This window comes from Aedes albopictus, chromosome 1 (genome assembly GCF_035046485.1).
Source record: "Aedes albopictus strain Foshan chromosome 1, AalbF5, whole genome shotgun sequence".
NCBI classification, from domain to species: Eukaryota; Metazoa; Arthropoda; class Insecta; order Diptera; family Culicidae; genus Aedes; species Aedes albopictus.
In genome coordinates, this window is record NC_085136.1 from 273,794,085 (window position 1) to 273,810,807 (window position 16,723).

The 16,723-nt window shown below is 48.5% G+C and overlaps 2 protein-coding genes across 2 annotated transcripts; both read right to left on the reverse strand.

Annotated features, from left to right (window-relative positions):
• Positions 1 to 46: 46 nt before the first annotated feature.
• Positions 47 to 5,922, reverse strand: LOC134291764 (uncharacterized). The gene is made up of 2 exons (XM_062859922.1): positions 175 to 5,922; positions 47 to 127 (listed from the first exon to the last, which is right to left on the reverse strand). Exons 1-2 carry the CDS (start codon positions 5,920 to 5,922, stop codon positions 47 to 49), a joined length of 5,829 nt encoding a protein of 1,942 aa, XP_062715906.1.
• A 479-nt stretch (positions 5,923 to 6,401) lies between these two features.
• Positions 6,402 to 12,638, reverse strand: LOC134291768 (uncharacterized). The gene has a single exon (XM_062859927.1). It carries the CDS (start codon positions 12,636 to 12,638, stop codon positions 6,402 to 6,404), a length of 6,237 nt encoding a protein of 2,078 aa, XP_062715911.1.
• Positions 12,639 to 16,723: the final 4,085 nt, after the last annotated feature.

Sequence of the window (16,723 nt, forward strand, 5' to 3'; positions counted from 1 at the left end):
GTCACCGGCTGAGACCGGTTTGGAATCTACGAACCATTTGGTTCGTTTAGTGATGGTAGGCAGATATTCCTTTATCCAGCGAACCCAGAACTGGTCCAACAGTTGTTGGTACAAAGTCCAGCTGGATCTAAGAGCAACCTTTTCATCGGAAAGTTGAGATGGAGGTTGATTCACACCGCTTGTGCTCAGAAGGAGGAAGCAGTTTGGCGTTAGTGCCTCGTGCTCCGCAGTTTCTAGCGGCATGTAGGTCAACGGCCTCGAATTTACCACATACTCTGCTTCGGCCAGTAGAGTTACCAAAGTTTCTTCATTCGGCTTGCGTTCGGCAGATAACCCAGCCAAAGCACATTTTACCGACCGAACCATGCGCTCCCAGGCACCCCCCATATGCGGTGCCGCCGGTGGATTGAAACGCCATTGAGTAACAGTGTTGGTAAATACAGAAGCCAAATCGTTGTTGATTCCTCGAATCTGTTCTCGTAATTCACCGCTGACTCCAACGAAATTAGTCCCCCTATCGCTGTATATCTCCGAAGGTGCCCCCCTCCGTGCTATGAAACGCCGTATAGCCATCTTGCAGCACTCCGTAGATAAGCCGGAAACGAGCTCCAGGTGGACTGCCCTGATGGCCAAACAGGTGAAGAGGGCAACCCATCGCTTCACTACGTGTCGGCCCTGAACGACCAACATTGGACCAAAGTAGTCCAGTCCGACAAATTTGAAAGGCCTCACGTACGGAGTGACCCGTGCTTCTGGCAGCGGTGCCATTCTCGGGACTGATGGTATAGCCTTGTAAACCCGGCACCAGGAACAAACTTTCCGGGATTTCCGGAACGCCGCTCTCATCTCCGAGAGATGAAATCTCTGCCGCATTTCGTTTACCGTTGTCTCTCCGTTGCAATGATTGTATCGCCGATGGTAATCGTCGACGATGAGTTGACTGACGTAGTGATTTTTCGGCAACACTATCGGGAACTTGAAATCGAAGGGCGCGTCCGAGAAACTGGCGATTCGGCTTTCCATCCGTATTACTCCACGATTGTCCAAAAAGGGAGACAGCTTGTAAAGTGGGCTCGTTTTCTCGAGACGTCGACGTTGGTCCAGCGGTAGCGTCTGGTTGTTCTGCATCATAATAATCTCGTCAGCGAAAACATCGAATTGTGCCTGTAGCAGAATCGTGATTTCCGCTCGCTGAAGTTCGTCGCGGGTGAGAAAGGATGACACGTTGGTTGGTTCACGCCGCATTCTATGTTTCAGTTGGTCGATGAACCGATGCACAAAGGCAACCGCACGCAGACAGCGCTCCCATTTCGAAAAACGAGAAAATTGTACCAACGGCTCCTTCAGGATCCCTTGATGTACGTGAACAGTCCGAAGTTCTTCCATGACTAGACGAGGAATCTCTTTCGGTTTCGGCCACATGTGTGGGGGGTCGTACAGAAAGCTCGGTCCCTGGAACCAGCGGTGATTATTGTTGAGCTGAAGCCCTTCTTTCCACTTGGTCGCGTCATCAGCGACGTTCAGTTTTGAAGGAACGTATCGCCATTCATCCACCTTCGTTGAGTCCAAGATTTCAGACACCCGACACGCCACAAATTGCCGGTATTTGCGTTGGTCTGATTGTAGCCAGGCAAGGACGGTGGTCGAATCGCTCCAAAAGAAACGTTGCACTATTTGTAGAGTATGATTCTCTGTGACAGATTTTGATAGTCTAGCTCCTAATAATGCTGCCTGTAGTTCAAGGCGAGGAACTGACAAGGGTTTAAGCGGTGCCACTTTCGTTTTCGAGGATACTAGAACGCAACGTATTTGAGAGTTGTCCACTATCCGGAAATATGCAGCCGCTACATATGCTTCCTCGCTGGCGTCAACAAATATGTGCAACTCCAGAGTATTGAAGCTATCCACAAAATATCCCGGGAAATAACACCGCGGAATACGTATTGCATCCAACTGTCCTAATAGGTCAATCCACCTACGCCATTCGATGAACAAATCCGAAGTTAATTTACCGTCCCACTCGATGTTGGCCCGCCAAACGTTCTGGATTAGGATTTTTCCATGAACTATGACGAGTGATACCAGACCAAGTGAATCGAAAACGCTCATTACAACCTGGAGGAGTTGCCTTTTGGTTGGAATGACATCTCCGTGTAGCAGTGGCATCAGTTCATCGCGAAAAAGACCAGTAAAGGCGAACTCATCCGCATCAGGAATCCAGTTCATCCCAAGGACGCGTTCTGAAGTCGAAGAAGTGTGGATCCTGAAGCTCTTTATTTGTTCCTCTGCGGTGTCCCCGACCCGTGAGAGAACCTCTTTCGAACTGGACATCCAGTTCCGTATGTGGAACCCAGCCTTTGCGTGGACCTCCTTCACCTGTAGCGCAAAGTCGATTGCCTCTTCGATGGTATCCAGACTATCCAAATAGTCGTCCACATAGTGATTGTGAATGATAGCGGCAGCAGCTTCGGGATATTCGGACTCGAAATCCTTAGCGTTCCGATTCTTGATGTACTGTGCAGCGGAGGGCGAGCAGGTTACACCAAAGGTTGCAACGTCCATGACGTACGTGTCCGGCGTCTTGGAGACATCACTTCGAAAAAGGAACCGCTGAGATTGCTTATCTTCAGGTCTGATCTGAAACTGGTGAAACATTTGTCTAATATCCCCACTGATCGCAACCTGACGCTGCCGATATCTGGATAGAACCGAGGGAAGGGAAGTCAGCAGATCTGGTCCTGCTAGCAGAGCAGCATTGAGCGATTGACCCTGTACCGCTGCCGCGGCGTCCCAAACAATCCTCACTTTTTCAGGCTTTTTGGGGTGAACCACTACTCCCAAGGGCAGATACCATGTTCTCTCGGGATCTGAGTTGGCGATCTCTTCCTGCGTGATTTTGTGGGCATAGCCTTTCTTCACGTACTCAACTATCTGCTGTTTTAGATTCTCGAAGAGCTCAGGATTCCGCAACAAACGCCGTTCCAAGGATTTCAGTCGATGCACTGCCATAGGCTTGCTGTCCGGAAACTCAATATGGTCGTATTTCCAGAGCAGCCCTGTCTGGAACCGCCCGGAAGGTAGACGCACAGTCGTGTCCTCGAGGATTTTCCTTGAGCGTATCTCATCTGAACCTTTTAGAACCGGAGTGACGGCAACTCCTACGTTTTCTACCGAGAAAAACTCTTTCACCAGATCGTGTAACTCGTCGTCAGGACTTCGCTTTGCCTCACACATATGGTACTGGCAATGCTCTTTCGAAGGAGCTTCACCAGGGATTTCACCATATACCGTCCACCCCAGTCTAGTTTTCGTAGCCACTGGTTGACCGATCTGGCCTTCCCGGATTTTCAGAGGAATTTTCAAGTGTGCGTTATCCACACCAATGAGAACAGTTGGAGTGGCGTTGCTGTATCCTTCAATAGGCAGGCCTCGAAGGTACGGGAATTGTTCAGAGAGCTGTTTGAACTGCAGAGTTTGTTTAGGTAGACATAACTTTTCTACCGTGTGTGCTGATTTCAACACATGTCGTTTCGGAGATCCACGGCCCGAGATTTCTAGTCGAATCAATTCGGATTTGTCTTCAGAACGCTCGACGTCGCCCGTCCACTGCAGGCAAAGCGAGTACACCTCACCTTTTACTCCTAGCTCACGCGCTACACGGGCTTCAATCAACGTGGAAGATGACCCTTCATCTAGGAACGCGAAGGTGTTGATCGTTTTCTCGTTAGCGAACAGCGTAACTGGTATTATACGGAAAAGTGTAGGCATCTTACGTTCGCAGTGGATGCTGAGTGATTCAATAGCTTGCAAAGACTCCGATGACGATACTGGATCAGGCTTCCCTGGGTGCAATAGTTTATGGTGTCGCTCTTCGCAACCATCCACGCCGCACAACGAAGCCTTGCATGGAAACTTTCCGTGTGCTATTAAGCACCGCCGACATAGGTGGTGATCCTGGGTGCGCTTCCAACGGTCCTCCAAGCTGCATTTCTTGAAAGCTTCGCATTCTCGCACTTTGTGTCCTGACTTCTCGCACATTGGACACGGCTTTGGTTGCTTGCTTCCGGTCTGGCTGGTATGATGTCGTCTATCACTGTCGTTTGGCGGAATACCAGACGAATGTGCATTCAGAAACAGTCTCTCCTTACTTTTACGTTTTTCGGATGGACTGCAAGTTTCTTCGGACGGTTGAAATGGAGCAACGTCACTTGCAGCTACTACTAGTTGCGACATGTAGTCGCCGAATGTACCGAGATCGACCACAGGGCACTTTTGTTTGAAAAGGGCCCAATCAAGCTTGATGTTTGCTGGCAGTTTGTTCACTAGCTCCTGAAGCAAAGCCGGATTGGAAAAGTGTGCCTGCTGCCCCGCTGCACGAAGATGTCCGCAAAGGTTTTGACACGCCAAGCCGAAGGATATTAACGATTCCAACTTATCCAGTTTCGGAGACGGAGTCGCACGAACCTTGTGTATCAGGGAGTTGATGATCAAATCGGGTCGTCCAAAAAGCGTCTGCAGGGTGGAAATGATCAACGGGACCGAAGATGGTTCCAGGAGCAAACTTCGCACTGCTTCTAGTGCGTTGCCCTTAAGGCTCCGCTGTAAACGCATCAAATTTTCGCCATTGGAGAAGCCGCATAACTGTGTCGTGTTTTGGTAACAGCTCACAAACAACGGCCACTCGACAGGATCGCCCGAAAAGATTGGAAGTTCTTTGGGAACGATGTGTCTGGCAGCGAGTTGTTGTGATGTCGGAGCGTTAATCCAAGGAACAGCTGTCTGGACGTGAGCAGAAGTTGAGTCGGACGGCGGAATCGGAATCGGACGGCCGCTATCGACGGCGATTGATGACACTGCTGGTAGCGGATTGCTAGAAACGGTACGTACAGGGGCAAATGTTGGCAAACCAGAAGACGACGTGATTGGATAACCAGCGAAGTGCACGGAGGGGGCTATTTCGGGGCGGACATAGGGTGTACTTTTGTATATTGGGTGGAACGTTAATGTGTCGTTCCGAAGAGGTAGGGAGGCCTTGCATGGTTCGGTTACGACATTGGGAGTATGTTCAATCAATGAAGAAAGCTTTGGCACTTTGAACGTCACAGTGTTTGTTCTTACTTGTGGTAACGTATAATCAGAGCACGATTGACTTACCGGAGTAACTGCTACGGGTGCTTGATTCTCGGTGGGTAGTGCTTCGAGGCCGGACGACTGACCGGTGTGGTAGGCGGTGTGATCCAACGCTACCTGACACGGTTGCGGACCACTTGTTACCGCTGACGTTGTAGTCGGAACCTGACCGGATCCCGGACCGGTGATCGGTTGATTTCCGCCCATCGATTGGATTAATGGTGATGGGCCCACGGGCTGCTGATTAGGCTTCGGCGGACAGAGCTGTACACCACGAAACTTCCGCTGAATCTCCTGCAAATTCACTGCGTATTTCCCTTTCGCTGGAGGTTGGGAACCGACGGGCTCATCCCACGTCAGACTCCAGTCCAACGGATCCTGACCGGACTTCGGTGTTGAAATCGCAGCGGCTGCCGAAGATGCCGATGGTTTTGGCTGCTTTGGAACTGTCCCTGTTCGTGATTCGACGCCGGCGGGGATTTCACTGTACCCGATGCCAGGGCATGAATTCGTGACGGGATCGTTTTGCAGCCACTGCTCAACCTTTAGGATACTCGACATCGAGCGACGACTTCTTGCGCTGCCTTCTTCTTCCTCCTCCAGCTGAGCCTGCATGAGGTCGTACTTCTTCGCCAGGTACTCCTTCTCCCGCATGACCTTTTCCTCGGCCGCCTTCTCCTGCAGAGCTCTTTCGTCGTCCAGTCGCTTCAACTCTAGAACAATTCTCGCACGGGCAGTTGAACTAGAGGATCTTCTCGACAGCGATCGCGCCGGCGGGGGATTTTTCTCCATACAACGAACACACACAACGCAGTTCCCCGCGATAGTTCGTCTTGTTGAAGCACATGCGAGATGTATTGTTCGCAAACAATCACCGCACTGGCACATCTCTTGTTCGGTATCTATTGACCGACCGCAAACGCATGTGTATCTGGCCGCCATTGCGAACTGCTGCTACCGCGTGGTGATGATTGAAACGGCCGAAATGGATAATTATCTCCTTCGCAGATAGCAATCTAAAAGATTTGTTGGCCAGGAACCGTTGTTCGGACGATCCAAAGAGCAAAACTCGTTTTTGTTTTATTATTAAGCTTGCTTTTAGCTGCAATTATATTTAATCATTTAGTTTAGTTTAGTAGTTATGTACAAATTTAAGTAATATCTTACATTGCTAGTCCCTTTTGCTGTCCTGTCCTGTCCAACAATTAATTTAAAAAATCCGTTGTGTTCACTGTACTGTGTAGCGTGTGTTTCGTGTGCCTTCAGTTTAACTACTGATCGGCTACGAGGTCGTCGTTCTTTCTAGTCGTCGTTTCTCTCCCATCACATGTCAGCTCGCTCTCCTGGGGGAGAAATCGGGGTGATACGGCACCATCCTGAACATTCCCCGACCCGTATTGCTCCGTGCCCCCACGAGCGGTATCTTCTACTTCCAGGACGGCCAGTTTAGCCACCGGACGTCGCAGAACTCCTGTTGAAGTTTTCACATTGGCGCTACGACATCTTCCGTCACGTCCAGGGAATACACGGAGAACCCGTCCTCTGATCCATCCGTTTCGCAGTCGGTCTTCTACTATCATCACCAAGTCACCGGCTGAGACCGGTTTGGAATCTACGAACCATTTGGTTCGTTTAGTGATGGTAGGCAGATATTCCTTTATCCAGCGAACCCAGAACTGGTCCAACAGTTGTTGGTACAAAGTCCAGCTGGATCTAAGAGCAACCTTTTCATCGGAAAGTTGAGATGGAGGTTGATTCACACCGCTTGTGCTCAGAAGGAGGAAGCAGTTTGGCGTTAGTGCCTCGTGCTCCGCAGTTTCTAGCGGCATGTAGGTCAACGGCCTCGAATTTACCACATACTCTGCTTCGGCCAGTAGAGTTACCAAAGTTTCTTCATTCGGCTTGCGTTCGGCAGATAACCCAGCCAAAGCACATTTTACCGACCGAACCATGCGCTCCCAGGCACCCCCCATATGCGGTGCCGCCGGTGGATTGAAACGCCATTGAGTAACAGTGTTGGTAAATACAGAAGCCAAATCGTTGTTGATTCCTCGAATCTGTTCTCGTAATTCACCGCTGACTCCAACGAAATTAGTCCCCCTATCGCTGTATATCTCCGAAGGTGCCCCCCTCCGTGCTATGAAACGCCGTATAGCCATCTTGCAGCACTCCGTAGATAAGCCGGAAACGAGCTCCAGGTGGACTGCCCTGATGGCCAAACAGGTGAAGAGGGCAACCCATCGCTTCACTACGTGTCGGCCCTGAACGACCAACATTGGACCAAAGTAGTCCAGTCCGACAAATTTGAAAGGCCTCACGTACGGAGTGACCCGTGCTTCTGGCAGCGGTGCCATTCTCGGGACTGATGGTATAGCCTTGTAAACCCGGCACCAGGAACAAACTTTCCGGGATTTCCGGAACGCCGCTCTCATCTCCGAGAGATGAAATCTCTGCCGCATTTCGTTTACCGTTGTCTCTCCGTTGCAATGATTGTATCGCCGATGGTAATCGTCGACGATGAGTTGACTGACGTAGTGATTTTTCGGCAACACTATCGGGAACTTGAAATCGAAGGGCGCGTCCGAGAAACTGGCGATTCGGCTTTCCATCCGTATTACTCCACGATTGTCCAAAAAGGGAGACAGCTTGTAAAGTGGGCTCGTTTTCTCGAGACGTCGACGTTGGTCCAGCGGTAGCGTCTGGTTGTTCTGCATCATAATAATCTCGTCAGCGAAAACATCGAATTGTGCCTGTAGCAGAATCGTGATTTCCGCTCGCTGAAGTTCGTCGCGGGTGAGAAAGGATGACACGTTGGTTGGTTCACGCCGCATTCTATGTTTCAGTTGGTCGATGAACCGATGCACAAAGGCAACCGCACGCAGACAGCGCTCCCATTTCGAAAAACGAGAAAATTGTACCAACGGCTCCTTCAGGATCCCTTGATGTACGTGAACAGTCCGAAGTTCTTCCATGACTAGACGAGGAATCTCTTTCGGTTTCGGCCACATGTGTGGGGGGTCGTACAGAAAGCTCGGTCCCTGGAACCAGCGGTGATTATTGTTGAGCTGAAGCCCTTCTTTCCACTTGGTCGCGTCATCAGCGACGTTCAGTTTTGAAGGAACGTATCGCCATTCATCCACCTTCGTTGAGTCCAAGATTTCAGACACCCGACACGCCACAAATTGCCGGTATTTGCGTTGGTCTGATTGTAGCCAGGCAAGGACGGTGGTCGAATCGCTCCAAAAGAAACGTTGCACTATTTGTAGAGTATGATTCTCTGTGACAGATTTTGATAGTCTAGCTCCTAATAATGCTGCCTGTAGTTCAAGGCGAGGAACTGACAAGGGTTTAAGCGGTGCCACTTTCGTTTTCGAGGATACTAGAACGCAACGTATTTGAGAGTTGTCCACTATCCGGAAATATGCAGCCGCTACATATGCTTCCTCGCTGGCGTCAACAAATATGTGCAACTCCAGAGTATTGAAGCTATCCACAAAATATCCCGGGAAATAACACCGCGGAATACGTATTGCATCCAACTGTCCTAATAGGTCAATCCACCTACGCCATTCGATGAACAAATCCGAAGTTAATTTACCGTCCCACTCGATGTTGGCCCGCCAAACGTTCTGGATTAGGATTTTTCCATGAACTATGACGAGTGATACCAGACCAAGTGAATCGAAAACGCTCATTACAACCTGGAGGAGTTGCCTTTTGGTTGGAATGACATCTCCGTGTAGCAGTGGCATCAGTTCATCGCGAAAAAGACCAGTAAAGGCGAACTCATCCGCATCAGGAATCCAGTTCATCCCAAGGACGCGTTCTGAAGTCGAAGAAGTGTGGATCCTGAAGCTCTTTATTTGTTCCTCTGCGGTGTCCCCGACCCGTGAGAGAACCTCTTTCGAACTGGACATCCAGTTCCGTATGTGGAACCCAGCCTTTGCGTGGACCTCCTTCACCTGTAGCGCAAAGTCGATTGCCTCTTCGATGGTATCCAGACTATCCAAATAGTCGTCCACATAGTGATTGTGAATGATAGCGGCAGCAGCTTCGGGATATTCGGACTCGAAATCCTTAGCGTTCCGATTCTTGATGTACTGTGCAGCGGAGGGCGAGCAGGTTACACCAAAGGTTGCAACGTCCATGACGTACGTGTCCGGCGTCTTGGAGACATCACTTCGAAAAAGGAACCGCTGAGATTGCTTATCTTCAGGTCTGATCTGAAACTGGTGAAACATTTGTCTAATATCCCCACTGATCGCAACCTGACGCTGCCGATATCTGGATAGAACCGAGGGAAGGGAAGTCAGCAGATCTGGTCCTGCTAGCAGAGCAGCATTGAGCGATTGACCCTGTACCGCTGCCGCGGCGTCCCAAACAATCCTCACTTTTTCAGGCTTTTTGGGGTGAACCACTACTCCCAAGGGCAGATACCATGTTCTCTCGGGATCTGAGTTGGCGATCTCTTCCTGCGTGATTTTGTGGGCATAGCCTTTCTTCACGTACTCAACTATCTGCTGTTTTAGATTCTCGAAGAGCTCAGGATTCCGCAACAAACGCCGTTCCAAGGATTTCAGTCGATGCACTGCCATAGGCTTGCTGTCCGGAAACTCAATATGGTCGTATTTCCAGAGCAGCCCTGTCTGGAACCGCCCGGAAGGTAGACGCACAGTCGTGTCCTCGAGGATTTTCCTTGAGCGTATCTCATCTGAACCTTTTAGAACCGGAGTGACGGCAACTCCTACGTTTTCTACCGAGAAAAACTCTTTCACCAGATCGTGTAACTCGTCGTCAGGACTTCGCTTTGCCTCACACATATGGTACTGGCAATGCTCTTTCGAAGGAGCTTCACCAGGGATTTCACCATATACCGTCCACCCCAGTCTAGTTTTCGTAGCCACTGGTTGACCGATCTGGCCTTCCCGGATTTTCAGAGGAATTTTCAAGTGTGCGTTATCCACACCAATGAGAACAGTTGGAGTGGCGTTGCTGTATCCTTCAATAGGCAGGCCTCGAAGGTACGGGAATTGTTCAGAGAGCTGTTTGAACTGCAGAGTTTGTTTAGGTAGACATAACTTTTCTACCGTGTGTGCTGATTTCAACACATGTCGTTTCGGAGATCCACGGCCCGAGATTTCTAGTCGAATCAATTCGGATTTGTCTTCAGAACGCTCGACGTCGCCCGTCCACTGCAGGCAAAGCGAGTACACCTCACCTTTTACTCCTAGCTCACGCGCTACACGGGCTTCAATCAACGTGGAAGATGACCCTTCATCTAGGAACGCGAAGGTGTTGATCGTTTTCTCGTTAGCGAACAGCGTAACTGGTATTATACGGAAAAGTGTAGGCATCTTACGTTCGCAGTGGATGCTGAGTGATTCAATAGCTTGCAAAGACTCCGATGACGATACTGGATCAGGCTTCCCTGGGTGCAATAGTTTATGGTGTCGCTCTTCGCAACCATCCACGCCGCACAACGAAGCCTTGCATGGAAACTTTCCGTGTGCTATTAAGCACCGCCGACATAGGTGGTGATCCTGGGTGCGCTTCCAACGGTCCTCCAAGCTGCATTTCTTGAAAGCTTCGCATTCTCGCACTTTGTGTCCTGACTTCTCGCACATTGGACACGGCTTTGGTTGCTTGCTTCCGGTCTGGCTGGTATGATGTCGTCTATCACTGTCGTTTGGCGGAATACCAGACGAATGTGCATTCAGAAACAGTCTCTCCTTACTTTTACGTTTTTCGGATGGACTGCAAGTTTCTTCGGACGGTTGAAATGGAGCAACGTCACTTGCAGCTACTACTAGTTGCGACATGTAGTCGCCGAATGTACCGAGATCGACCACAGGGCACTTTTGTTTGAAAAGGGCCCAATCAAGCTTGATGTTTGCTGGCAGTTTGTTCACTAGCTCCTGAAGCAAAGCCGGATTGGAAAAGTGTGCCTGCTGCCCCGCTGCACGAAGATGTCCGCAAAGGTTTTGACACGCCAAGCCGAAGGATATTAACGATTCCAACTTATCCAGTTTCGGAGACGGAGTCGCACGAACCTTGTGTATCAGGGAGTTGATGATCAAATCGGGTCGTCCAAAAAGCGTCTGCAGGGTGGAAATGATCAACGGGACCGAAGATGGTTCCAGGAGCAAACTTCGCACTGCTTCTAGTGCGTTGCCCTTAAGGCTCCGCTGTAAACGCATCAAATTTTCGCCATTGGAGAAGCCGCATAACTGTGTCGTGTTTTGGTAACAGCTCACAAACAACGGCCACTCGACAGGATCGCCCGAAAAGATTGGAAGTTCTTTGGGAACGATGTGTCTGGCAGCGAGTTGTTGTGATGTCGGAGCGTTAATCCAAGGAACAGCTGTCTGGACGTGAGCAGAAGTTGAGTCGGACGGCGGAATCGGAATCGGACGGCCGCTATCGACGGCGATTGATGACACTGCTGGTAGCGGATTGCTAGAAACGGTACGTACAGGGGCAAATGTTGGCAAACCAGAAGACGACGTGATTGGATAACCAGCGAAGTGCACGGAGGGGGCTATTTCGGGGCGGACATAGGGTGTACTTTTGTATATTGGGTGGAACGTTAATGTGTCGTTCCGAAGAGGTAGGGAGGCCTTGCATGGTTCGGTTACGACATTGGGAGTATGTTCAATCAATGAAGAAAGCTTTGGCACTTTGAACGTCACAGTGTTTGTTCTTACTTGTGGTAACGTATAATCAGAGCACGATTGACTTACCGGAGTAACTGCTACGGGTGCTTGATTCTCGGTGGGTAGTGCTTCGAGGCCGGACGACTGACCGGTGTGGTAGGCGGTGTGATCCAACGCTACCTGACACGGTTGCGGACCACTTGTTACCGCTGACGTTGTAGTCGGAACCTGACCGGATCCCGGACCGGTGATCGGTTGATTTCCGCCCATCGATTGGATTAATGGTGATGGGCCCACGGGCTGCTGATTAGGCTTCGGCGGACAGAGCTGTACACCACGAAACTTCCGCTGAATCTCCTGCAAATTCACTGCGTATTTCCCTTTCGCTGGAGGTTGGGAACCGACGGGCTCATCCCACGTCAGACTCCAGTCCAACGGATCCTGACCGGACTTCGGTGTTGAAATCGCAGCGGCTGCCGAAGATGCCGATGGTTTTGGCTGCTTTGGAACTGTCCCTGTTCGTGATTCGACGCCGGCGGGGATTTCACTGTACCCGATGCCAGGGCATGAATTCGTGACGGGATCGTTTTGCAGCCACTGCTCAACCTTTAGGATACTCGACATCGAGCGACGACTTCTTGCGCTGCCTTCTTCTTCCTCCTCCAGCTGAGCCTGCATGAGGTCGTACTTCTTCGCCAGGTACTCCTTCTCCCGCATGACCTTTTCCTCGGCCGCCTTCTCCTGCAGAGCTCTTTCGTCGTCCAGTCGCTTCAACTCTAGAACAATTCTCGCACGGGCAGTTGAACTAGAGGATCTTCTCGACAGCGATCGCGCCGGCGGGGGATTTTTCTCCATACAACGAACACACACAACGCAGTTCCCCGCGATAGTTCGTCTTGTTGAAGCACATGCGAGATGTATTGTTCGCAAACAATCACCGCACTGGCACATCTCTTGTTCGGTATCTATTGACCGACCGCAAACGCATGTGTATCTGGCCGCCATTGCGAACTGCTGCTACCGCGTGGTGATGATTGAAACGGCCGAAATGGATAATTATCTCCTTCGCAGATAGCAATCTAAAAGATTTGTTGGCCAGGAACCGTTGTTCGGACGATCCAAAGAGCAAAACTCGTTTTTGTTTTATTATTAAGCTTGCTTTTAGCTGCAATTATATTTAATCATTTAGTTTAGTTTAGTAGTTATGTACAAATTTAAGTAATATCTTACATTGCTAGTCCCTTTTGCTGTCCTGTCCTGTCCAACAATTAATTTAAAAAATCCGTTGTGTTCACTGTACTGTGTAGCGTGTGTTTCGTGTGCCTTCAGTTTAACTACTGATCGGCTACGAGGTCGTCGTTCTTTCTAGTCGTCGTTTCTCTCCCATCACATGTCAGCTCGCTCTCCTGGGGGAGAAATCGGGGTGATACGGCACCATCCTGAACACGTACCGTTGACTGAACTGGGACTGTTGGCGTCCGAAAACGGATTTGAGTTTCTTCACTACTTCTTTGAAGGTGAAGTCCCGTGGGTGTCGTGGCAGGAGATAGCTCAAAAGCTTTTCATGAATCGGAACGCTGAGACTTCGCAGAAGCAGGCGAATTTTTGCTGCGTCATCCAGTTCTCTCCCGTCAGCGCTGAACAAATCTTCATATTTTAAGAAGCATCTTGTGAATGTCATTCCGGCGGCTGGATCATGATGAACGGAACGGAACAGGTACACAGCGGAATGTCCTACGACGGGAGACAACCAACTAGGGACTTGCGCAATCGCAGATCAGACAAGCGGAGACTCGTCAATAAACACTTTTATTGGTACACGGTTCGATGTGAGATGACAACAATGAACGACACACGACTACTATTGTTGTATATTGTTTATCTTTCTCGTGCCGTTCGCTCGACTGCTAGTGCTTACCCGAATGTGCATTGGCGGCGGGCGGGTGAAAATATTGCCAACAGATATTGACGGAGGTTTGTACGTAGAAAACCCCGTCAAGTTGGAGAGCTCAACAACGACGCGATGTGAACTCTACAGCAGTGATTCCCAATCTGGGACACCAACAACAGTTATACTGTGGAAGTGCTCAAAAGGACGCATATTTGAAGGCATACAGGCTAACAGACCATACTCACCGATACAAAATGTAACATGGAACATCGTCTTCAACTAGTGGTTTGACTAGTGTATCATAGTCTTTCTCCCAATCTTTCTTCACCGCCTTATTATCGACTAGGGCGAGTTCCTCTGAAATAGAAAGAATTAAAATATTACAATGGATATAAAGTATACGAATACAACATCAAATAAAACAAATGGTCGGCGTTAAGTCAGAGTGGACTACGTGATTTTTTGGGCAGGTAAAGATAAGCGAAGGAATCCAAAAACTTTGAATTTTTCACTGATGTTTTTATACAGATGTCCCGTTACATTAAAGAACTATAGTTTTTCAAAAACTAAAGCGTTTAACTTGATATCCCAAGTGCTTGCAGGACATTTTCAGATGGTCCGGTCTGACTTAACGCTGACCAAATATAGGGATATATCAAAATGCATATATTAGGGGTACTCACTAAACATATTAAATTGCTGCGTAAGCCATGATTTTCTGCTTATTTGAAATGTTTCATGATTTTGCGAATGAAATTATCGAAGATTGCCTTGGTGATCGCGACGTTTAATCAGTTTAATCAGTTTACGCTGTTAAGTGAATCCCCCTAATTCCTGACTACTTTCTAAGGGATTAAATTTCATACATAGCCCTACAGTTCCGAACAGAACGTATTCAAGTTACACGTGTAGCCAAAGCATATGTGAGCGAAGCATGCTTTGATCTACTGATGCGAGTCAATTACAACTTCCGTTAGCTGCACTTTCCCCTTCGACTAGGAAAAAAGCATAGCATGCTAAGTGAAATCGACAAGCATCTCCCGCAAGCTTCGACGCCCACCATATACAACACGAACGTGCCTCAAGTGGCTGGCCCGCGCCGCCACTCATCTGTACCTAGGACTTACCATTCTCGATGGAAACCTTGAGCACTCGAGTTTTTCCGTCCTTGCATTTTCCGAAGAACTTGAGCAGCTCCGCGTTGGCTAGAAAAAAAATCAGAAACAAAACAAAGAATCCATCATCAACTTATGCAATACGTATTTCAGAATGGATTGATGGGACAATGGAACGGCAACGGTTGGCCATCGCAACCATCTCGCTCGATGTTGTTTCTATAGATAAGTCACGGAAACCGCGACCGATCGACCGACCGACAGGTTGTTGCCGTCAGCCGGGCCCATTCATCAACCTGCCCTTCTGTCTGACTACCGCAAGTACGCACGCACACATTCGTCGTCGGTGGGTGGGGTAACGGTGGCTGGGTGGGTGGGGCAATATTTTGGGTGTTGTGAGCCAGTTGGTTGCGACAAAGAGAGAACGGGAAACGGGAGATAGCATGCGGTGGGTGGGGGAAAGCCGACACGATACCGAAACCGATGGGAGGGGAGGGAGACCAATCAGCAGACGAGAAAATAGAAAAATGATTCACTGCTCACCCTTGATTCCGGTTTGATGGGACATCTTCTGGCTGGATTTTGTCGAGTGACGGTGATGAAATTCGATGAAAGCACCAAGCACTAGTTCCGATGCACACTAATTGAGCAGGCAAGAAGCGAAAAACTGTATTTGCAGGATGATTGGGATGGATTTTCCTTTATCTACGTCCGACGGCAACCGAGACAACTTTCGGAATAAAATTTATGCTGTCTGATGAATGATGATGATGACGATGAACGGATGATCGTGGGCAGTGATGCCAGAAAATGAAAACAATCGTGTGCACGCTAAAAAAAGATAATAGTGACGTACATCTTACAGACCAAAAAAATGAAGAGAAATCGATCAAGTCAGTTAGGCCCTTATGAAAAACCATTGTCGATTTAGAATTTAATACTAAATTGACAATGATTTTTCATAAGGGCCTAACTGACTTGATCGATTTCTCTTCGTCGACTCTCTCTTTCGCTAATAACTTGATCAAAACAAACAAAATAATTCTAGATTGAGTTTAAATAAGGGCGAAAGTAACATGAGAGACTTCTCTTCATCGACTCTCTCTTCTGCAAATTAAAGTGACAAGATGCAAATTCAATTGAACTTTTTTACATTTAGACGCTAGATTGCATCGCAACCTAGCGATTTATGACCAAATAAGTGCAACCATACTTGCATCTCTAGATTGAGTTTAAATAAGGGCGAAAGTAACATGAGAGACTTCTCTTCATCGACTCTCTCTTCTGTAAATTAAATTGGCAAGATGCAAATTCAATCGAACTTTTTTACACTTAGACGCTAGATTGCATCGCAACCTAGCGATTTATGACCAAAAAGTGCAACCATACACTCAGCGGAAAAAACTAACGAAATTCATCAAAATACCTTATGAATTTTTGCCATAACTCATTCTTATCAATGCCATAAAAATACCTTATGAAAACTAGTCAGTGTGTGGATTTTTATCGCGAACCACTGAATGGTCCATGCTCAGCAAGTGATACATTCGCGAATGTAACATTTCATGAACCAACATGCTCGGGAACGCTCCCCGAAATGCTGTTCATTCTCTTGCCCGGTTCGATACGAGAGCGTAATCAAGAGAGAAGATGCTCGATAACGCTAATGAAAGCGATGCATTCGGTAAGAATATGTTATTGCCATAATTCTTTTTTTATTGTGACTACACAACCTGCAACGTCATGAATACAGTTAAATTAAATAGTATTTCACGTTTTTAAAGCGAAAACGCTTTAAATACTGATGAAAATAACGATTATTCACAGTTGCCCCAAGCCAACGATGAGCGATCATCGGTAAGTGTTGTTGGCGAACAAGCAAGGCAGTGGGAATGGTTTTCACTAAGGCAATAACTAAACGCGGTTTTACTATA

What these genes read in the sequence shown, in the direction of transcription:
- LOC134291764 (XM_062859922.1), bottom strand. Translation starts at nt 5,922, where the DNA reads ATGGAGAAAAATCCCCCGCCGGCGCGATCGCTGTCGAGAAGATCCTCT. An exon ending in TCCTTCTGAGCACAAGCGGT is followed by an intron (nt 128 to 174) that starts GTGAATCAACCT and finishes GGTTGCTCTTAG; the next exon opens with ATCCAGCTGGACTTTGTACC.
- LOC134291768 (XM_062859927.1), bottom strand. Translation starts at nt 12,638, where the DNA reads ATGGAGAAAAATCCCCCGCCGGCGCGATCGCTGTCGAGAAGATCCTCT.